Consider the following 22,820-nt stretch of genomic DNA (forward strand, 5'->3'; position numbering starts at 1 on the left):
AAGCATTAGGGTCTATCATCACTAGATACTAAGACTCGAGCAGTATCAGAACACCAAGAGAAGTAACAGCTGCTCAGTCAGGCTTCCAGTAAAGCCTCTGTGAAATCTGATGTTCTGAGTGATGACGTGATGATCTTCCAGAATATATACGAGTGGCGTGTACAGAATCCACTCGACAGTCCCATTCTGCTCTCCACTGAGCTGGTCACAGGGTCACAGATGTGTGTCAGGGGGCCGCACCCATGACGGGGTATGTTGGGAAAGGGAAAGCTGAAGGGTCAGGTAAGGCTTCCACCAGAAGGGGCCTGGATGGACAAGGCATGCCTCGGAGAATATTGTACAGGCCGTCACATGGAAAAGCCTCTGACCTCTTGGGCTGCCACCCAGAGTGGCTACATGCTAGGGGCCACAGCAGGCAGAACGTGGTCTTGGGGAACCGCCTGGCCCAGCCACCTGCCCGAGACCAGCAGGATTAATATCCCACGGCTTCCCACCAAGACTCCAGCTGACCACGTGGGGGTGGCTCCAGAGAAAACCCTGGGGCCCTCTGACACTCGGCACCAGCCCACTCCAATTCCTGGAGGCTTTCTGGTCTGGCGGGTCCTGAACAAAACACTAACAACTTGAACAACCTGCTGAGTCTTTATCGTTCACTTGTTCACGTGCTTTTACCCGTCATCAGCTCCAGCGGCCGGGGATTTGCGTGCGACAGACCTATCCTTCGCCTCCTCTACAGAGGGGCAAACTGAGGCACAGGCAGTGACTGGCCCCAACCACACAGCCGCTTAGGGCTGGAGCCCGGACTTCAACCCAGACCGCTGGCGCTGGAAGCCGCTCTGCTCCACAGGCCTGGCCCAGGGCGCGGCCCACCTGCAGGAGGACTGCCCTGCCAGCAGCCCAGGGCCGCCCAGAGTCCCAGAGCCCGCCCCAGCGAAGCCCTCGCACCCGCTTCGTCTGCTCCAGCTGCTCGGCCAGCTCCTCCACGGCCTGCGAGTGCTTCTGCCTCATCTCCTGGATCTGGGCCTCGTGGGTCTTGGCCTCATCCTCGAGGGTCTTCTTCAGAATGTTCACTTCCTGTTCGCGTTTGGACCTGCAAGGAAGCACCCTCAGGATGGAGGCCAGGCCTGGGCGTGCTGCCGCCCTGGCTCTTCTCCCCCAGCTGCAGAGTCTGGAAAGGGGAACCGGCCGCCCCAGCCTTGCTGCCCAGCCATGCGCCCTTCCCGGCCATGCATCCTCCAGCCCAGACTCGCAGACCCTCTCCGGGGAGGCTTCGGGCCTCACCCAAACTCCACAGCAGCTTCCTCAACAGGCCTCCCTCTGCTCCAACCCAGGGAAGAGCTGCTGAGGGGGCCTCACCCTCCCTGCCCCTCTCTCTCCCATCCTTAGTGACCTGGCCCCTCGGCTGCACGACGCACCTGAGCTCCTGCTGGGCAGCTGTGGAGTCCAGAGTGTCCTCCAATTCTGTTTTCAGAGCCTCCAGCTCCTCCCCGAGGTCCCGCTTCTGCTTCTCAGCTTTATTTCTAGAAGCTCGCTCCGATTCCAGGTCTTCTTGGAGCTCAGAAATCTGGGATTCCAGCTCACGAATCTTCTTTAGGGCCATATTCTTCTGGGTGGCTTCTTCCTCCACTCTGTCGAAGAGACCAACAACATCAGGAGGCTCTTCCCACCTCGGAGCAGAGCGTGCAGAAAAGGCTTTGGAGAGGAGCAGCCAAAGCTGCTTCTGGAAGTCGTCACCATAGCCCTCAGGCGCTCCTCTCCACAGAAACAGTATCTGAAGCTTCCAGAAGATTTAAGAGCAAAACCACTCTGAGAACTGAAAAACCTCGTAGAAGAATCACTTCATTTTCCAAACTGAAATTCAGGGCTTGAAATGTAACAATAAGTAAATAAGTAAATAAGTAAATGTTAAGTGAAAATTAAAAAGGAAATGAAACGCCGCCTGCATTCCACCGTAGGTGCAGTACATACCCTGGGGGTGAGAATTACACCAGTGCAGGTTCATTAATTACAATTAATGTGCCGCCCTGGCTGCGAAGTGACACTGGGCAGGGCCGCATGGGGGAGGTGGAGGGCTGTTGGGGAACTCTGTGCACCTTCTGCTCAGTTTTCTTGTGACACTAAAATTGCTCTAAAGCGAAGTTTTGGGTTTTTTGTTTTTGTTTTTAAAGCAGGCGTATAACCAGAAAGTTTAAAAATGCGAGAAAGGAAGGCCTAGGGCTCTAGGTGACATTGTGGATGACTTCTGGGGGACTACAAAGGGACAGTGACGAAGTAGCCACACGCATGCCCTAACGGGACAGGACCTATCTTGTTGCGCAACAGCTCCAAGAGGACAGCAGCAGCACAGCTTGCATGGCAGCAGGTAGCAGCAGGATGGACAGGCCCTGTTGTGCGCAGACTGTGGCCCTCACCTGGCCAGGGCGGCCTGCAGCTCCTCCTCTTTCTTGGCCAGTTGCATCTTGAGCTCGGCGATCTGGGCCTGCAGCTCGGCGATCTGGTCACTGAGGTCAGTGGAATCCCCCTCTAGCTTCCGGCGAGTCTTCTCCAGTTCCTGACGCTGCTTCTCCTCTCTTCGGAGGCGTTCTGAGGTACAAGCCAGGGGACACCAACAGAGCCCTCAGTGCCCACAGATTTTTTTCCACCTTTTTCTATTTTTACAAAAAATACTGAATTTTTATTATAAAACAGATGTGAGCCTTAAAAGATCACAGTAAGCAGACACTTGTACCCAAGGCTTGGATGAAGGAAAGAACATCCCCCAAGCTGCCACGTCAGGTGTCACTCCAAACTCTGCTGACTTGCCCCACCAGGGACCTATGTTCCCCTGCAAGTTGTGCTCACTGCTCCTTTGTTTTCCTTTAAGGTTATACCAGATCTGCCTCCCTAAAATACAGGCTTCATTTTTCAAGAACTTAAATTGTGTAAGGGAACGTCCTGTATGAATTCTATACAGTCATTATGGGCGATCAGGGTCCAATGTATGGCCTTACGATTCCCACTAGGACATCACTCGGGTAACCCCTTAACCTTTCTGTGCATCATCTGAACAAGGATGAGACCATTTGACTCATGAGGTAGCAAGGCTCGTGGGCATTGGTATTCGCAAGCACTCAAGACAACTCCTAGCCCAGAGTCTGTGCTCAGTAAGGGTCAGCGACTCATTCCTCAACTTGCTTCTGTCACTCAATAGTAAGACCTTGAAACTGAGCAACTTAAGGATCAGTGCAACTGATCTCTGTGGACCAGTCTGGTAACAGACCCCAGCGATCCCCGTGCCACAACTGATGGGCGTTTGGGTCGCGTTCACCGTGTGCCCTCAGGAGCATTGCTGCCATGCGCGCTGGCCTGGAAGCCCCAGGGTGTGTGGCCAAGAGTGCGGGGTTGGTTGTAGGCACGTGAAGCTTCAAAGCCACCAGGCAGCACCAGACTGTTCAAGGCCACTACCACTTCCCACTCCCACTAGCTGTGTGTGTTCGGACTGTCCCACATCTCTGTTAACACTCACCGGTGTCAAGCCTGAGCCCCCCCTCTGTGTCTGCCAGCCCAGTGGCTCTGCCCTCCTAGATCTGGATGAGGGAGGGAGTCCCTGGGCAGAGACCCCCTCCAGCACCTTGCTTCCCCTTGCCAGCCTGACTCGCCTCATCCCCTTCAAACCTGAAGGGGGCAGGAAGGGCTAGGAAGACCCTCCTGGTGCTCAGTCTGGACAGTCTGGGCCATACACATCAAGTGCCCTGGACACGCAGGCCTGCCCCAAGTCTCTGCTGACAGAGCGGTGGTTTTTGGCGTGAGCTCGGAGCCTCCACAGTGGTCCCCTCTCCCCTGTCCCTTTGCTATCTGCACGTCTCAAAGGACACAGACCTGTGTTCTACCCTGTTGTCCTCCCACAAGACAGGGAGACGAAGGCACAACTGGTCACCTGCCCCGAGTCAAGCAATGGCCTCTCGTGCCATTGGTCCAGCCCAGCCCCGCATGGTGTGTCTGTACGTGTGATTTAGTGTCATCCCTGTGGACGCCCGTTCACTGCGCCCCCTTGAAGGGAAGAGAAACTGAAGCCCACAGAGATTACGGGAGAGCTGCAAGGCGACACAGCCGGTAAGCGGCAAAGCTGGGGTCAGACTTCGGACCTCTCAGGACATCAATCTTGTGCAACTCACGGCACATGATGGGAGGGAAATGCCGAAGTGTTCCGAGAGCCCCTCACGTGGGGGAACATCCGTCCCCAGTCCAGCCAGTGCCCGGAGGCCCAGACTCCCACAGGGACCAGAGCTGTCCCCGAGGTCTTCAGGGCAGTCGTTAGGGGCTGCAAATTACGAGCCTGCCTGCACGCAGTGAACTCGAGACCAGCCCAGTGCTCCTGCTCCCGGCAGCGAGGCCCAGCTGGGGCCCGCAGCAGGGGCACCTCAGTCCCCGCCCGCTGCCCTCTTACCCTCCAGGTCGGTGATCATCGCCTCGTGCTTGTTCTTCAGCTTGGCAAGGCTCTTCGATTTCTCCTCCTCTTCCATGAGGTTGGTGGTAAACTCAGCTATTCTGTCTTCCAGAAGCTTCTTCTCCTGAGGGGTGAGGTGGGTCAAAGAGTAAAGTTAGTTGAGCCCAGGACACTTCAGCACTCTTCAAAGTATAACTTGCCCGGAAATTTAGGACTGAACCAAGGGGAGGACTCAAATGCTTAATTCACTAGGATTTTCTAGATCAAAGGGTAATCCTGAAAGGTCACCAGCTGGCACCTGGGCAGCGCAGGTGGTTAAGTGATGGACTCTTGGTTTCGGCTCAGGTCATGATTTGGGTCCTGAAATCAAGCCCCAAGTCAAGCTCTACGATCAGCGGGGAGTCTGCCTGAGATGCTCTCCCTCTGCCCCTCATGGTCTCTCTCAGATAAATAAATCTTATAAAGAAGAAAAGTCACTGGCAGCCCTGAATCAGCTGGGTGGGCTTCCTCAGGGTCTATAAATGGGGGTGCCTAAGGCCTTCCTGGACCTGCGTCACCCTTTGGGCTCAAGTAAAAAAGGCACACAGGTGGCAGCCAGAATTGGGAAGGGGCCTCAGACACAATGACCCTACCGGCTACGTGCCCGGCCCCCGTCCACTGCGTGGTCTGTGACCTCCGCCTTTCTCATGCCAAAGCTTCTCCAAAACACCCCGGCTGCTCCCCCCACCTTCCACCACGTGGCTACCACTAGAGTCCTAATCTTAGCAAGTCCCCAACCAGGCTGACCTCCCAGGCCCGGTACTAGCTGAACACCAGCCCCCAGTCCAGGTGTCTGAGCCTCATGTCACAGAGTCCACAGGCTGGCATCTTGCCATGTCCGCCCGGCCCCACACTTAGGCTTGGGGGGAGCCTTCTGACTCTTTCAACTGACTCGACTCTGGGCTTTTATCTGCTCACTGGGTAAGACTCCGACGGGGACCCGACTTGGCTCTAAGAGAAACAGCCACTACACTGGGGACGGCTGGTGGAGGGCACCCGCGCCTCCACACTGAGCCACCACGGTGCCTGAAGCCCCCTGGGGACGAATGTGCAGCACCCCACAGATGGCTCAGCTGTAAGTCTTGCATCTTGAAAGCTGACAGAGAGCTTTACCGAGAAGAGAGGCCAAACCTTGCCCTAGGGCCCCACTCAGTGGTGAGAAGCGCCCCACTGAGTAGGATGCTGGCACGCAGAGGCCAGACTGCAGGAGGGCCTGTGACCGCCAGACGCTGTGGCTGCAGGAGAGGGAGGGAGGCAGGTGCACCGGGATCCCGGAGCCTAGCCTGCGCCCAGACGCAACGCCCACCTCTGCCCCCCATGTGGCTGGGCCCCCCGGGCCTCACCTTGGCCAGCTTGCAGTTCTGGTCTTCCATGATGATCTGGTCTTCCTCCAGCTTCTTCAGCTTGGCCTCGGTGGTCACCTTCTCCAGCTGCAGCTTCTGGCGGGCGCTCTCCTCCTCCTCCAGCTGTTCCTCCAGTTCCTACCGCGGGCCGGGGGGCTGTGAGGGGGGAGCAGACCACACGGACCCGCCAACCCCCACTGGCGGGCTTCCGTCTTCACAACTAGGGTAAGCCGAAGAGGGAGTCCGGCCCCACAGGGTGCTCGCTGCTTCTGAGGTGCCTCCCCGAGCCAGCTGCGCGCCAGCAGCATGAGCCGAAGGCAGAGCCGATCGCCCTGGCTCCTCGGACGGACCGCAGTGAGGACTGAGGGTACGAAAACAAACTGCCTGGGATCCCCCGTGTCTGGCGCCCGTGAGGACTCCCTGCCTGCGGAGAGGAGCTCTCCAAAGAGTGGCCTCCCACGGCCCCGGCGACTGCAGCCTCCTCTCTGGCTCCCGGGGCACTGCGCCCCGTCCCCTCCGCCCCATGTCCTGCGGGCAGCACTAGCCCTTCTTGGGAGGAGGAAGGGGGCTGACCTGGATGTTCTGCTGCATCTTCTTCTTCTCGGCCTGCAGGTGCTGGCAGCGCTCCTCCTCCTCCTCCACCCTGGCCTCCAGGTCATGGCAGATCTCTTCGAGCTCCTGCTTCTTGGCGGTCAGGCGGGCCCGGAGCTCCTCGGCCTCGGCACACAGCTCCGTTTCCGCCTGGAGCTGCTCCTGCAACTGCAGCTTCTCCGCCATGAGCTGCAAAGAGCATGAGGACCACGTGAGCCCCGGCAGCTCGGAGGTCCTGGCGCTCAGGCTTCCCCGCCCGCCAGAACAGTGCCCGTCTTGAGGCTGCCGAGGCTCCCAGGCACTTCCCAAACATCGTGTTCCGGATCCTTCACCATTGCCCTGTGAGCCGTGCACCACCATCCCCGGGAAATGGATTAGGAGAGATTTACCCAACACCCAGGAACTCTGTGTCCCACCGGGCCCCTTCCTACGTCACAGAACCCCAGTGGGGTCTGTTTACAGGAACAGCAAAACCTCTCCGGCAACTCCCAACACGCCCCACCTCCTGCTGGCCAGCAGGTGGCAGCACTGGGAGCGGCTGTCCCAACAACGGGCCAGAGCCCGCAGACACACCCACCTGGGACTGGAGGGTCTCCATCTCCGTGAGCCTGTTCTCGGCGGCCAGCTGCTTCTCCCGGACCTTCACCAGCTCCTCCTCCTTAGCCATCATCTCCTCCTCCTGCCGGCTCACCTGCAGCAGCGGCTTGACCTGGGAGAGATGGAGGCAGAGGCGCTTGGCTAAGGATGCCTATTCAGGGCCTCGCCTGCACAGGGGCAGGCTCGAGGGGCAAGCTCCCTAGAGGGATGGCCAAATGGACCCACTGTGGGGGGGGGGGGGTAACCAACACAGACCATCCTCCTGGAGACGGATTCGGTGCTGGGTGCCCAGGGCCTCTGACCCCGCTAAATACAGGTCAGGGAAACCACCTGTGGACAGCGTGTTCACAGGGGTGAAAAACTAGGAAGGAGAGAAACACACACGACGGGGAAAGTGGCCAGATGAAACAGGAAGTGTCTCCGGGGAACAAGAGCTGACTTTAAAAAAAAAAATAATGCTCATGAAGGAATCCTAAATGGCAAAAACACAACACGAGCCTGGTTACCAAGTCAGAGCTCAGCTAGGTAAGACTGCACGTGTATGGTTTGTGAGCAGAGACGTAAAGAGTAAAAAAGCGGGAATAAACACGCAAACGTCTGCCCGGCACAGACACTGGCTCGGGGCTGAAGGAATCACGTGTGAACGTTTGTCTGCTTCTCTACACTCTGTTAGTTTAGCTTTTTGCAATGGCCACAAATTATCTATTACAATCGAAAGCAACCTGAACTACGTTCCTGATGAAGGGATTTGGTGGGGGGGTGGTGCCTAGGGAGGGGAAGGCCTGTCCAGCTGGGAGCACCCCATGGCCCTGTGGCTGCTTGGGAGGACAGCGCCCCCAGCACGGACGGCCCCAGCGCCCAGGCCGTCCACGCCAGACACGTGCCACAGCGCGCATGGTCCAGACCCTGCAGGGCAGGCCCAGCCCAGGCTCATGTCAGCAGGCTCGGGTGGCGGGTGGGCAGGGAGGCCCAGGCTACGCGCAGCTCCCTGGGCCCCAAGTCCTGCACAGAGGCCAGCAGGAGGCGCCGGAGGCCGACAGAGCGCTGGCGGGGGCAGGAGCGAGGGAAGCCCGTGGGAACCCACCTTGGTGAAGAGCCGCCACCACTGCCAGTTCCGCAGCTTGAGGTAAGCGGCGCAGTTCCTCTGCAGGACCTTCATGGCCGTCAGCTGCTGCTGCCGCTTGGCAAAGGCCCTGGGGAGAGGGACCCCGTCAGGGCAGGAGACCGCATGGCTCCAGCAGATGGGGGAGCCAACCCTTCCCCACCTGAGATGCCTCAAGGCACAAGTGCAGGGAAGGAGCCTGGCCTTGGGGGTGAGTCCTGTGGGTGAGCCCCCAGAAGGAGACAAGGACCCAGGTCACCAAGCCTTTGTCCATCACCAAGGGACAAGTATGTTCACAGGGTGAAAGTCCCTTGTGGCTAACTAGCTCTGTGTCCAGCGGGACTGCTGGTCACTCGGCAGACAGACTGCAGCTTCCCAGCCCCCTGCCACCCTCCAGTGGGGGCCTTTGGTGGAAAATAACAGCTCATGCCCTGCAAAGGTGGGCTTAACGTGTCAACTTGGGGGGCTCTGGGATACAGGAGGGCTCCGTTTGTCCAAGCACCACAGAGCTATGTTGTCTCCCAGGGCTCCCAGCTCACACTGAAACACACGGCCACAAGCACAGACACGGGGGTTCGTAAGCCCAGTGTGCAACTGCCACAGCCACTGTCCCGCAGCAGGTGAGCCCTACTCCCAAGGAGAAGCTCCAGACTGGAGGACGGTCTCCTGTACTGGGAGCACAAGGGGCTTGGGACAGCCACCCGCTGGGCATTATCCCCACAACAAGGGACACGGTGAGGAACACTGGGAAGCACAACTTTGTGGCAGGCAAATCAGGCCCAGAGTCGCCCCTTCCCAGCCGGTGACTTTAAACCTGAGACATAAATCCAGAAAGCAGGGGGCACAGAGCTCCAGCCCTGGCCAGCATCCGTGCCCCTGTGCGGCAGGAGAGCCGGGAAGCCGGAGCACGGGCAGGCCGGGCAGCGGCGGGCCCCTCTGAGAACTCACTTCCTGGCCAGGTAGCCCCTGCAGCAGGCCTGGAAGCCGATGATGACGTCCGTGATCTTCAGGTCCCGCTCCTCCTCCAGGTGGGCCAGCACGCCGGCCCGGAAGAAGACCTTGCTCTGGCCGATGCGGTACAGGTTGCTGTCCAGCTCCAAGGCTTTGATCTAGAGGGGAGCAGAGCGGGCCGTTCACCACGTGCCGCCACGGGGCCCTCAGAGCAGCGCTGGAGCCAGCGGGCCGTCCCGGCAGGGCTTCCCACCAGCGGCCGCTTCTCCGCTGGGCAGCCTGTCCCCCGCAGCCAGAGAAAGCGGGACTCGGAGGATGCCGGGAGGAGGGGCAGGCGGCTTCCCGCACAGGGCAGGGTGACGCACCAGACAGCGGAAAAACACAGAACCTCGACATCAAAGGGACCAAAAGGTCTTCTCTCCTTCCACCTCCCACCTCCGCGCACTGCCACCACGGGCTACCCGTGCCCAGCCGTGCCACCCTCGAACCACAGGTGGCTGAGCGGCATCGTCACCGTCTCCAAGACCGGGACACGCTCCAGTTCAGGCCAAGCCCTGGACCGAACACTAATTAGGGGACCTGGAGCTTTAACCTCTAGGAGCCCGTGCTTCCTCAGCTGGGAAATAGGAACAACGCTTTAATTAGGACAAGAGTAAAGAGATCAAGCAAATAATAGTGCCTCATCCCCAGTACGGCTGTGAGATCTGAACAGGAGAGCTGAGCTCAACACAGGGCCACACGTGCTGCAGACGCAGCGGAGTGAATGCCCGTGACCGTCACTGAGTGGTCTGGGTATGGTACAGGGCTCTCTTGTTAACCCACCGAGGCAAGGGTCCATCTGTCTGACTGTCTGCCTGTCTGCCTGGGAGACAAGGACTGAGAATACGATCTGAAAAAGGCAGAGCCTGGGATGGGAGGAGTGGGATCCGGAACGAGCTTGGGGGGGCGGGGTGGAGGCAGGGGCGGGGGGGAATGGCCCCAATTGTCCCAGAGAGGCCCTGGGAGGAGCAGGGAAGGACACTGCAGGTGGAGCCACCACGGGCATCTTCCCTCCCTGCCCCACCCCTAGCCTGGACAGCCTGGAGAAAGGCTGGCCCATGCGCCCTCCCCATCAGGGTCCCGGTCCCACCAGCTGGTGGCACTGCACAGCAGGGAGCGTTCTCCTCCCCACCGCCCCGTTCCCCCTCCCTATCACCTAATGCAGAGCTTCCCACAGAGGTGTCTACTTCTTCCTTCCTTCTCCTCTGACAACTCCCACCCCATTCTCTCTCCTCTTTGGAAAGAACGCAGAGCAAAGACAACAGGAGGCAGGGGCAGCCCACCCTAGACGCCTGAAGAACAACGCAACACCAATACAGTAGGACACAGACAGAGGGCATCCGGCCCCAGCTCCGCCACTGAGTCCCCAGGGGCTGTCCTTCATCCCCAGACACACTGCTGCACGGCAGGCACTGCTCGGGGGGCTGAGAGGAAATGTCCAGAAGCACACACTGTGGGGGCTTGGAGCCATGCTCCGGGCTAGCTGCCTTGCTGGGGGGCTTCCCTTGCCACCCACACTGGGCGTGACGATCCGAGGAGACACGAGCAAGAAAGCACGAGACTGGGCCTCAAAGGAAGGGACTGGCTCCCACCAGAGCCTGCCGTGACCGCAGCATTAGTCTCCACACTTCCAAGTCCCACACGCCATCCCTGACCATCCCAGGGCGAACAGGGCCGCCGAGAGGGGCCCCGGCAGAATCAGGACTGCGTCAGCGCAGGACAACAGAGCGCAGCTGTCATCCAGCGAAAAGGGCCGGGTCCAGGCTCACGGGCACAGGCCATGCACATGCACACCCACCGTCGGTGTCAACGTCCCCCCAACTCCCCGCCCCAGCAGGAAGCAGAGACAGCAGCTCTACTCACCATGAGCACGCAGGCCTGCTTCCCGTCCATGAAGCCCTTCGGAATGGAATTCGGTGTGAGGATCTCGTATCTGAGGAAGAATGAGAAGCCTGGTCAGTCCACTCCTCACTTGGATTCCACAGGGCCTGGGATGCACGGGAGAGAGGAGGACCATCCCTACAGGACAGCACACATGGGGATTCCCTTCACGAGTCTCCCAGGGGAGGAAGACATTCAGCAAATGCCACCCTGCTCTTTCCTTAGGCTGAGTGACACAGACAGCCTTCAGGTGTTCCAGAAAGTGAACAGAAACTCATACTGAGCCATTTCGGTCACACGAGGGCAAGCTTTAGGTTTGGCTCACCAAGTGCCAATGGCCCAGTGTCCACATCTGTCCCCTTTCCCCCAAGGCGCTGCAGGGGCCTCTAACAAGTGGGACAGTCCCAGAAACAGAGAGCCGCATCGGGCCAGCAACTGGCACTGAACGTAGTCGTGACACACACAGGACCATGTCATCGATGTCCTGCTCTGCACACATGGCAGGAAGCCACAGTGCTCTGAGACCTCCACTTCCACAAAGTCCCCTGAACACCCTTGTCTTTGGCTTATTCCTCTTTAATTTCTCCTCCAAGATGCCTGGGTGGTAGCAAACAGTGCCAGGGCCCCCAGTCACAAGCAGTGACAGCCAGCAAGGTAACAAGACGGGGAAACCCCTTGTCATACAGAGAGTGGCACAGAGAAGGAACAGGAGGAGGCGGCCAGACCCCCACTGCACGGGGATGAGGCAACCGCTCCCTCGCCCACGAGGTCCGCTGCGGGAAGGGCAGGCTCCCAGTCCCGGCTCACCGCTGCCGGAACTCCTGGAAGACCACCCTGTTGGGGAAGCCCTGGCGGCAGATCCGGATGCCCTCCAGGACCCCGTTGCAGCGCAGCTGGTCCAGCACCAGGTGGGGATCCAGCTTGCCAGCCTGGAAAGGGAGACAGACACGGTGGTCTCGCGTCAGTGCCTGGTGTCGACGGAAGGAGGCAGGGCAGGCAGGCCCCTCAGGACTCCGCGAGGTAAATGCCCCCGGGGGTGGGAGTCCCGGCAGCCCACAGGCACCCCAGCAAAAGGCAGACCACAACTGCAGCCTGTGTGCTCACGGAGCCTTGTGCCGAGCCACACGGGGTCTTTGCCAGGGCTCTCAGTGTGGGGTGGGAGGCAGTGGGGGCACTTCTGCTCAGGGAGACAGATGGGGCCAGGCACCCGCACCTTCTTCTCGTGGTTGGGGATGATGCAGCGGACGAAATTGGGGTTGGTGTTCCTCAGCGTGGCCATCAGCTTGGCCAGCTGCTCCTTGTAGAGCTGACCCACGGTCCGGAACATGCCCTTCCGTGTCTTGAAGGCCCCGGGCAGCGCCGTCTCCGACATGCCGGCTACCTGGTCCAGACCGATGATGCGGTCCACTGCAGAGACCACCCAAAAAAGCCCATGAATGCCCAGTGGTCCTAGTGCGGGCGTGGAGGGACAGGAAAGAGACAGATAGACACCCGGACAGAAGGAGGAGCAGCTACAGAACAAGACCATGTCTACTTAGAAGCTACAGAGGGCGAAGGTCAACTCCAAACGTTCAGCAAACTTGACTTTGGGCACAAGAGGCGGGGAAGGGGAAAGGGTTTGGAGAGCCTGCAAAGCCACTGCGGGGGGTCCACAGGCTAACCCCACAACCCACCATTCTCATCACCCATCTTCAGCCCACCGTGCAAGCTCCCGTTCCCAGAGAGATGTAACAGAGCCGCAACCGGATTTCAGGACAGCGAGCCTGGCCACTACACTAGGCTGGCTCTAGGGAGGTATTAAAACTTGACCTGTAGGACCCTGCAGTTCCATGTCCCACTAAGAACAACATAACAAAAGAGCAGTACCCTGAGATCACACTGACCTTTCCTAAGGGCACAGGCTGGGAGTTAGAAAGTGGGAGCTGGCAAGTTACCTGCCGTGGTTCTTAGGACTCTGGAGGATCCCCTCACTGTCTGGGGGCCTCCCGTGCAGAGCCCCCTAAACTGGGGACCTAGGGCGCCTGGGTGGCTCAGCCGATTAAGCGTCTGCCTTCAGCTCGGGTCATGATCCCGGGGCTCCCCTCTGCCTGCCACTCCTCCTGCTTGTGCGCTCTCTCGCACTCTGATGAATAAATAAAATCTTTAAGAGTAACTATAAATAAATAGGTAGGTAGGTTGGGGACCCAGAGCAGCACACGGTGTCACGAGCGACGAGGTCCCAAGGAGTCTAGAGACCCCTGCCCGCTCTTGTGTCTTGCAGGGTCTCCTAGCTCATGGTCTTTATCATCTCACACGCCCTCCTGGGACATTGCCCTTGGTTGGCACTGCGGCGCAGGCCCAGAGCAAGGGGACCCACGTCCTCCGCAGTGAAATGAAACGAACAAGCAAATCCAACCAAAGCAGCTGGTGACTGGAGGTCCATTTTAAGCAAGAGCTAACTTTAAGTTTGAAGACTTCTGCTCCTGGATATAAAAGCTAAGGACTCTTGGGAAACTGGGGTGGCTCAGTGGGTTAAGCCTCTGCCTTCGGCTCAGGTCATGATCCCAGGGTCCTAGGATCGAGCCCCTCATCGGGCTCTCTGCTCGGTGGGAAGCCTGCTTCCTCCTCTCTCTCTGCCTGCTTCTCTGCCTACTTGTGATCTCTGTCTGTCAAATAAATAAATTTTTTAAAAATCTTCAAAAAAAAAAAAAAAAAAAAAGCTGAGAACTCTGAGAGAAAGTCTGTTTCCTACTCCTCTGTGGCCAGAGCTCTAGGATTTCTCTGAAGACAGCAGCAGGGGCGAGGACAGACCCGCAAACTGGTCCATCAAAGGGGGAGGCATCCTGGACCTCGAGCATCCAGGGCCCACCTCACTAGCTACCAAAGGCTTCCTGGGAGTGGTAGGCTTGTGGAGGCCGCTCAGGGCGCTAAGCGTGAACGTGCCCCATGGAAACCGGCCTTTCCAGGGGAGCATGCCCTGCCCTCTGGAGGCCGGGCCCGGAAGGAGCAGGGCCTGGCCAAGAGCGCTGAACTAAAGCACAGAGGCTCTTTACCCGCGCGCACACACACCCACACACACCCACACACACCCACAGCAGGAAACGCAACCCCTGAACCTCATGCTGAGATGCCCACAGCCAACCAAGCAGCAAGACAGCACCCCCTTTGGAGAGGGGGCAGCTCTTAAGAATATGGATTTTTATGCTGGTTTTCCCCCCTTTCCAAGATCGAGGTGGACAGCCTGCCCGCAAGTGGGGGGCAGAGCAGGGACAAGGGCAGTCAGGCAGGGAGAGCCAAGGGGCAAGAACACTCAGCAGAAGCATGTCGCACCGCACACGAGGGTCAGCCCCCCGGGGGGCAGTCACCTGGTTCTAGGTGGAGAAAGGGAAAGCGCTGATAGAAATAGGCCCTCTGAGTGCTCTGTAGTTCTGCAACAGAGAGGTTAAAGCAAAACCAGGCAGAAGGAGAGGAGGAGCCCACAGAAGCAAGGAAGAAGAATTCCAGAGCCACTGGCCTGCCACGGAGAGGTGGAACCGCAGAAGGGTGTGTGATGGGGGACCCACATGCAGGGGATCTGGGCCGTGGTGGCACTCCCTCGGGCGCAGGCCCGGCCCTCGTCCCAGGACTGTGGCAAAGGCAGACAGCCAAGGCCAGCCGAGGCCACAGGGAGGTAGGAGGCGGGGGGCAAAGGGCGTACCATCCTTCCACAGCTCCGAGACGAACTTGTCGGAGGACTGGTGCAGGAGAGTGGCGATGTTGTCGTTCAGCGGGTCCATGTTCTTCATCAGCCACTCATCAGCCTTGTAGTCCACCTGCGAGAGTCGGGGGCCTGGGTCACAGGCTGCTCCGGGGCCACAGGCGCTCCGGAAGCCAGCCAGCCCCATGGGTGAGGAAGTTTAAGAACGCGAACACCCCTCGACCTGGTATTTCCTTCCCCAAGAAAGGAGGGAGTGAGGAGGGTGGCAAGGCCGTGGCAGGACGTTCTTGGCAGTGGGACGGGCAACAGCGAGAAAACTACCCACAACACGAATGTCCATCAAAGGGGGACTGGCGGAGAAATTTAGGTTGTGGCAATATAATGGAATCCTCCTTTATTTATTTATTTATCTATCTATCTATCTATCTATTTGGTAACATAAGTATAAAGAAAAACAATTCTGGCAGGACGTAACCCAAATGTTACAATATTTCTTTAAATGAACAGGGCAAGGATTTTTGCTTTGTCTTTTCAGGACGCCTGAGTTTTCCCTGAGCTTGTATTATTCTTATTTTCTGAAATACGTTCTTAAATCCACTGTACTTCCACAGCAAAGACCCCAGAACGATACCCAGCGCAGGCCGCCTTAGGCCGCTTCAGCCTCCCTCTTCCGAACCCACAGCATGGCGCAGAGGTGACCACTGTCCTGGGGCCAGCACTCCTCTACCGCCCCGTCTGGAGGTTCCCCCACAGGCACCCATTGACCGTGCGGTGTGTGATGCTGGCTTCCTGCTACCTCTGGGGAGGTGTCGAAGCCCCCGACACCGCGTCCTGGTCGCCCGGCACGACCATCACGCCTGCAGCCCAGGCGTGGATGCACGTGGCCAGGTTCACCGTTCAGGCGCACTGGCGGGCTTTCCGGCGTGACTGGTTTTTGGCACGATAAATAACACTGCAATAAAAGCCCAGTGTGTGGCTCTACACGGGCATTTCTGACAAAGACAGAAGTGGGAATGCAGGCTCAGGGACGTTACCGTAGGTAACTATAGAAACAGCACCGGTAGTTCAGGGTTTTTGGTTTTTTTAATGGGTGTTTTTGAAGTCACGAGCTGTGTGCCTCAGCAGCCACAGGAAGCAGACAAGCTGAAGGCCGGGCCACGGGCTGCCCCCACACACGGCACCCCGAGCAGTGGGCGGGGACCAGGTGTGGGGACCAGGTGCCCCTGGGAAGCAGAGCCGTGAGAGTGTCACGGCCGGCCTGGCCCAACTCATCCCATGTTCTGGCTGCACCGTTAGAGCTTCCAGCAAGAACACAGAACTTGCTGAAACCAGCTTTATTCGAAGTCCAGAGCTCTGTGCACTTAGGACACCCCTCCTCAGGTCGGGACGAGAGCAGTTTTGCCATTTTGTGGCTGGGCAGCCTTGGCCATTAACCGAGCTGTCACCTGCAGCGGTGGCTCTCCGCCAGAACCACTGTGCCCACCCCACATGTGGCAGTGTCTAGAGACGGTCACACATAGGGAGAGTGCTAGTGACCTCTGGTGGGGAGAAGCCAGGAGTGCTGCTGAACATTCCCCAACACACACGACAGGCGCAGACACCGCAGACAGTGCAGCCCGCGTGGCCAGGCATGCGAAGGCCAAGCGGCCCCGCCGAGAGCACCAAACGGCACCAAGCACCAGGCCACACCAGCTCACTGAACACACGTAACTTCGCAAAGCGGAACTTACTCATTTTCCAGATGAGGCAACCACGGGCTCAGAGAGGTTAACTGACCCGAAGTCCCACCACTGACGAGTGGTAGGCTCTCATTCAAACTCCAGCATCTGTCTGGAGCACAGATCTCCCTTCCATGCCCGGAAAATGTATCTAACCCCAGACCACTGAGTACCAGTCTGAGCGCCGTCCAGGCAGGCCGCAAGCTCCCCGTACAACGGCGCACAGCACGGGGCTCCGCGAGCTGGGAGAGCCACGTGGATGCCAATCCTTGCCACGACAGACCCACTGGCCGGGCACTGTCCCCCGGCCCGCCCCCAGGGCTGCCCTGCCCCTCGGCGTGGACAGAATCGTCTCCTCTCCCCTCCCCCCAGGCAGGTGCAGGCACGCGAGCTCGCCTCACCTTGCCTGCATAGTGCATGATGCAGAAGTCAGCTCTGTCCTTCAGCTGCTTGGGCTTCTGGAGCTTCGGGTGGCCGCCCTGTTCCTGCACCACCTTCTCCACGAAGCTCTTGTCGGTGGCTTTGGGGAACCAGCACTCCTCATCCAGCAGGGCCAGGATGCCAGGGGGCCCTGCCTGGGAAGAACGCAGCACCCCACAGGTGAGTACGACATGGGGACCCACCCCACCCACACCCTTCACGAGAAGCCAGAGGTTAGGGTTCAGAAGCCCCAGAGTCTCAGCAGAAGGTGGGACACCTGCCCCCACAGAGGGGGTAAAAGGAAGCATCAGCACAACTCAACTTGGGAACTCCAGTCTGAGGCACCCATCTGGCTCAGGGGATACGGCACATGACTCTTGACCTCAGGGTTATGAGTTCGGGCCCCACACTAGGTACCGAGACCACTTAAAAAAAGTTCTAATTTAAAAAGAAACTTCTGAGGTCTAGGCTGTGGCCGACACACTTTAACCAGATGATTCATCAGAGTCCGTACCCTGGAAATCACATGGTGGGTCTGACAGGTGTGCGCCATGACCGGCACGCCCAGGGCACTTGGAGACACCGCTCCCCGTAATGCGTGTGCACCCCATGTGGCGAGAGCCCCGGCAACACGCTGGATTGACAAGGAAAGCTGAAACGCTGTGGAGCTTGGCTAAGCGGACTCCAAGGCAGATGAGGTCCTGCTCACTGAAAACCTCAACTGATTTAAGAAAAACTCATCACAAAAGTAAAATGCTTGACATTAGGCTCAGAATTGTTTCCACCGCTGTCCCCGCCTTAACACTTCCAAATGCACAAGGTCCCTCCCAGGTCCTCCAGCAACTGGCATGTCAGGGTAACTCCAGCTGTACCCATTTCCAGCAGCTCAGGACTCTGGGAACGAGAGAGAACCCAGAACAAGAAACGGCTCGGGCTCCATGAAGGAGCACATCCTGCCCAACCTAAAGCACAAGCAGGCGACCCCAGCTGCTCTCCAGATACTGCTGCCTACCCGCAGCCAACGCGGGGGCCGGCAGCTCTGGTGCAGAGTTAGCCCTAAGGGGGCGGGGACAGATTCAGCACCTGCAACGGAAGCAGCATTCAACACCCCGGCTCTGCCCATGGCCACGGGGCAGCAGAAGCACCTGGGGACAGGATGCTACGGCATAAAAGCACGCCTGTTTCTCTAAGACAAAGACGGGCTTGTTGAGCCCACCCCTCAGGTAAACACTGGGTGGTCTCCCAGGACAGAAGACAGGATACTTGGGCCCCAGCCACAGCCCCCCACCGGTCGGCAGCCGGGTGAGGCCCCCAGCACCAGATCCGAGCCCGCGGGCTTATTCCTGCAGGTGGCACCAACACGGAGCAGAACCAGACACGACACCTCTGCCCCATGTCAACGTGCAGCGGGAGGCGGGGCATGGGGCCCCCCGTCCCCGGAGGGGAGGAGTGACAAGCTGAGGTCAGAGCAGGTCTGGCTCTTACTGGCTTCTCGATGAGGTCGATGCAGGGCTGCAGGTCGAGACCAAAGTCGATGAAATTCCACTCGATGCCCTCGCGCTGGTACTCCTCCTGCTCCAGGATGAACATGGTGTGGTTGAACAGCTGCTGCAGCTTCTCGTTGGTGTAGTTGATGCACAGCTGCTCGAACGAGTTCAGCTGCAGGGAGAGAGGGCGACGTCAGCCCGGTGCCTGCCTCCCGCCGCCAAGCCGCGGCCCCTTGGCAAGGCGTGGGGTGGGAGTTCAGGATGGACCTCCTCGGGCAGCGTGGTGCGGGCCCCCGGGGAGCCCAGACCCGCAGGCGGCCTTCCCTTATCAGACCCAGAGCAGGGGTTCCTCACTACCTGAAGCCCATGGACCTTTCTAGAAGTTTGGTAAAGCCTCTCTCAGAACAGAGTTTGAAAATGAATAAAATAGAGGGACTACTGAGAAAGGAAAACAGTTATGCTGAAATGTAATTATGAAAACACTGTGCCACACGAACACATGCTATTTCCTTATTAACACGCACAAGCTGCGGGCTCCCTGACTTCCAGGAGGCTGAGGAAGACGAGCGTGAAGGACAGCACGTCGTCTCCAAAACCACCGTGGTGTGAAAGCGTCTGCTTCCCCCCGGAGACAGACCCTGAGCACTGCTAGGACAACTGCGCTTTGTCAATTCTGCTCAATTCCCAATTAAAAGGAAAGGCGTCACATCAACGAGATGTTAGTGACAAACAGAGGTAAGTCCCCTGCCTACCGCCTCCCTCAGAGTTCATGGTCTCTCTCTGAAACCTGCCAGAGGCTAAGAACCTCTGATCTACCCCAAGTGTCACTTTTCCAGCCAGACCTCAGTCTCCAGGGCCAGACACAAGGTCTCGTCCGACACTCAACTAAAAGTTGCTGGAAGAGTCCATCTGAGAAAGCACCTGTCTGTGCAGGCTCCCAGTGCACCCGCCAGAAGGTCCCAATCTCGCCAGCACTGCCCGGGTGGGGGGTGGGGCGACAGGTGTTTGCTGGAGCTTAAAATACACCCAGTTGATGTGTCCTGTCTCCATGTGAGGGAGGAGCTGGCCCACTCAGACTGCCGTGGGACCGGAGAGAAGACTTCTTGCCCAGGGAGCGGGTGGCCCAGAGAGCACGGGAGGAGAGCTCACTTCAAAGATCTCGAAGCCAGCGATGTCTAGGATGCCGATGAAAGAGGCGCCCTGCCTCTTGGTCTTGTCCAGAGCCTTGTTGATGCGCAGCACCAGCCAGCGGAACATTCGCTCGTAGGTGGCCTTGGCCAAGGCCTCGATGGCGAAGTCCGCCTGGGGTGGGGGAAGGGAGGGGACAAGCCCAGGGGGACAGAAGGTCAGATGCAAGGAGCCTCTAAACCTTGTAACCCTTTGCTCCAGTCAATCCACCTGCGCAGCTGTCCCCCAGAGAGACAGCCCTAAGGATAGGAAGAAAAGCTTCTCGCACAAGTAGGGTCAATGACCCAAAACCAAAACTACTTAGGTGCCCGACAATGGCGCACAGCATGAAGTACTCAGACATTCGCGAAATCCTTTTTAAGAGAAAGAGGGACATACAGAGGCATCTACAGGAGAAATGGTAAGACGTATGAGGTCTCCTTCAAATGTGAGAGGTGGGGGAATAAGATTAATGGTGAGCCAAGACGGGCCAGGAGTCGGGAACTCTTGAAGCTGTCTGAGCAACGGGCTCGTGGGCTCATTACACTCTCTTACTCTGCAAATGCTGGAACAGTCCCACGATAAAAAAGCCAGGGTGACAACTAAGTTTTAGAAAGAAAAAGCCTTGGGGCGCCTGAGTGGCTCAGTTGGTTAAGCATCCAACTCTTGATCTCAGCTCAGGTCTCGATCTCAGGGTCTTGAGTTCAAGTCCTGCGTTGGGCTCCACACTGGGCATGGAGCCTACTTAAAATAAATAAAATAAAAATTAAAAAAAAAAAAGAAAAAAAAGAGAAGAAAAAACCTTGCAGGAAATAAAAAGCTGCCCAATACTTGTCACTGACTAGGACTGTGACAATTTTTTTTCTTTATCTAGATTTTTCTGTATTTCTGAATCTTTTGTGTTTTTTTTAAAGATTTTATTTATTTATTTGACAGAGATCACAAGTAGGCAGAGAGGCAGACAGAGAGAGAGGAGGAAGCAGGCTCCCTGCTGAGCAGAGAGCCCGACTCAGGGCTCGATCCCAGGACGCTGGGATCATGACCTGAGCCGAAAGCAGAGGCTTTAACCCACGGAGCCACCCAGGCGCCCCTGTATTTTCTGAATCTTAAGCATTCATAATGGAAAAAAATAAAGGTTCTTTAGTTATTAGGGAAATGCAGTTGGTAGTAATTGTGCATGTTGTCTTTTGAAAACAACATTCCCTGCTGTGGTAGGATGGCTCTGCTGAGCATCGCCCGTGGGGTACCAGGGATGACACCCCTAGGAAAAAGGACTCATTAATGTGAACTTTGAAGTATTTTTGGAAGGTGGGGTACAGCACCTCAGAGCCCCCCATCGCCAGTGGCAACAGAAGGGCCTGGCTGGGGAGGGATCCCAGCTCCTGGGGGAGGCAGGCCCGCCCATGTGGCACAGCCAGGGGAAGACACTGCTGTCTCTCACCACGAGACAGCAGGCTGTGGGGAGACGGCCGCTTGGCACGGGCCTCGAGGGCGGTGGGTGCCGCCAACCGGACACCAGAGCGAGTTGTGCTCGGAAACAGCGAGTTCCCCCTTCAGTGTACGCCAGAACAGGGCAAGCCTCCACACTCGCCAATCAGTCCCCATGTCGACTCCATGCAAAGGAACACAACATACCCATGGCCGTTCCTAAGCCAGGGGCCTGGGGCAGCATCCTGACTCCCTGGACCAGTCTCTCATGTTCTCGCGGGGGGTAAACACCACTCTATTCCCTGAACTGCTGGGAGGACTGAATGAGGGACCCAGGCAAGGTGTCCATCACAGCAGTGGCCCAGACCAGGCCCCGAACCAGCCACCGCAGCGACCCTGCCAGGAAAGCAGCCCAAACCCCCGGCCCGAGGGCCTACCTGCTCCTTCGTCTGTGCCTTCTGGACATAGTCCCGGCCCACCTTGATGCGCGGCGTGAGGATCCCTCTGGTGAAATCCGTCACGTTGATACCCAAGAGGTGGGACACTTTCTGGGCAGCTGCAATTTTTCAAAGAATAAGGAAGGGAGGGGAGAGAAGTTTTAATTAAACCCAAGAGAATGAGTCCCTGTGCTCAACTGAGAGGCGGTAACTGAGCGATCATTACCAGGACAACTGGCTCTGGGCCCTTCTTCAGCCCCGCGCACGACGCCCAGCTCTCCCCTCAGACCCCGTGGTCACGGCCCCTCCTCACAGGGGGCCCGGGGCCGGTTCCTCTGCACAATCCTGGCCACACAGTGAGTGTGGAAGTGGGTCCTACCCGCAAATAGGACTCGGAGGAGCAGCCCCCCACCCTGGCCCCGGTGCTAGGGGGCACGACAGCATACATCCCCTGGGAACATCTCTTACAATCCGAACACGCATGTGTTACATTTTCTCAGAAGCCCCAAGAAGGGCACATTAGGGCTGACAGCTTAAATGGGGTCATTTGCAGTGACTCAGGGAACGGCAGTGGCGGAGGAACAGATGTGGGGATGGCAGCGGTCCGCTGTCCTGACGTGTTCAGGGGGAAGGCACGCAGGAGATGGAGCGAGAGCAGAAATCATGGTTTTACTGACTGGGACAACCGGTTTAGCCTCCAGAACGACGGAGGGAAACCCTGGTCCACACGACCAAGGGCTTTTCTAGCTCCTTCTGAGGCTTACTCCCTGAGGATATGCCAGGGTGACATTCGTATTTTATTAAAAGAAAGAAAGAAAGAAAGATAGATAGATACAGAGCGTGGAGCACCTGGGTGGCTCAGTCAGTTAAGCGCCTGCCTTTGGCTCAGGTCATGATCCCAGGGCCCGGGGATGGAGGGCTCCCTGCTCAGCAGGGAGGACTCTGCTTCTCCCTCTGCCTCAGCCCCCACCCCCACTCATGCTCTCTCTGTCAAATAGATAGTTAAAATCTTAAAAAAAAAAAAAAAAAAAAAAAAAAAAAGCAACAGCCAGCCATAAATATACATATAATGTATATTTGGTTTGGCTGGAATTCCTGAGGCTTCTTCCAAGCAAATCCAAACCCAGATCTCGGGCCCTGTGTTCCAGGTGTCGGGACCATGAGCATTACCTGTGTTGTCGGGCATGGATGCCTGGTCCGTGTTGCGCTCCTTCTTGAAGACGATGTTGCCGAGCTGAAGGACGCCCGAGATGACTCGCAGCAAGCCTTTGGGGGACAATCAAAGGCAGCTCAGAACCGGGGATGGGGTGGCTGGAATAAGCCCCTGGGTGGGGCCGGTCCCTCCCCCAGGGGCCCCTGAAGAGGACAAGCCATGAGGTGGGCCCCACCACCCTGGAGAGACAGACCTTGGCTTGGGCAGCCCTAATGCTTAGACCCAAGCTCTGTTAAAACTCCCAAAACTGGGGCACCTGGGTGGCTCAGTCAGTTGGGTGGCTGCCTTCAGCTCACGTCATGATC

General features: G+C 57.8%; 1 protein-coding gene across 2 annotated transcripts in view; it reads right to left on the reverse strand.

Annotated features, from left to right (window-relative positions):
* The window catches only part of MYH9 (myosin heavy chain 9), an 88,832-nt gene that overhangs the window by 10,935 nt on the left and 55,077 nt on the right, over window positions 1-22,820 (reverse strand). For both annotated transcript variants that reach the window (XM_032836576.1, XM_032836575.1), the window contains 18 exons: window positions 22,473-22,568; window positions 21,303-21,421; window positions 19,420-19,572; window positions 18,269-18,442; window positions 16,765-16,938; window positions 14,646-14,760; window positions 12,183-12,376; window positions 11,777-11,898; window positions 10,952-11,021; window positions 9,047-9,207; window positions 8,081-8,189; window positions 6,977-7,108; window positions 6,382-6,588; window positions 5,809-5,946; window positions 4,427-4,550; window positions 2,412-2,583; window positions 1,416-1,628; window positions 946-1,090 (listed from right to left, as the gene is read on the reverse strand). In XM_032836576.1, coding sequence (XP_032692467.1) covers window positions 946-1,090; window positions 1,416-1,628; window positions 2,412-2,583; window positions 4,427-4,550; window positions 5,809-5,946; window positions 6,382-6,588; window positions 6,977-7,108; window positions 8,081-8,189; window positions 9,047-9,207; window positions 10,952-11,021; window positions 11,777-11,898; window positions 12,183-12,376; window positions 14,646-14,760; window positions 16,765-16,938; window positions 18,269-18,442; window positions 19,420-19,572; window positions 21,303-21,421; window positions 22,473-22,568 — 2,618 coding nt within the window. The remainder of the gene's footprint in view (window positions 1-945; window positions 1,091-1,415; window positions 1,629-2,411; window positions 2,584-4,426; window positions 4,551-5,808; window positions 5,947-6,381; window positions 6,589-6,976; window positions 7,109-8,080; window positions 8,190-9,046; window positions 9,208-10,951; window positions 11,022-11,776; window positions 11,899-12,182; window positions 12,377-14,645; window positions 14,761-16,764; window positions 16,939-18,268; window positions 18,443-19,419; window positions 19,573-21,302; window positions 21,422-22,472; window positions 22,569-22,820) is intronic.

This window comes from Lontra canadensis, unplaced genomic scaffold (genome assembly GCF_010015895.1).
Source record: "Lontra canadensis isolate GAN:19392208 unplaced genomic scaffold, GSC_riverotter_1.0 scaffold93, whole genome shotgun sequence".
NCBI classification, from domain to species: Eukaryota; Metazoa; Chordata; class Mammalia; order Carnivora; family Mustelidae; genus Lontra; species Lontra canadensis.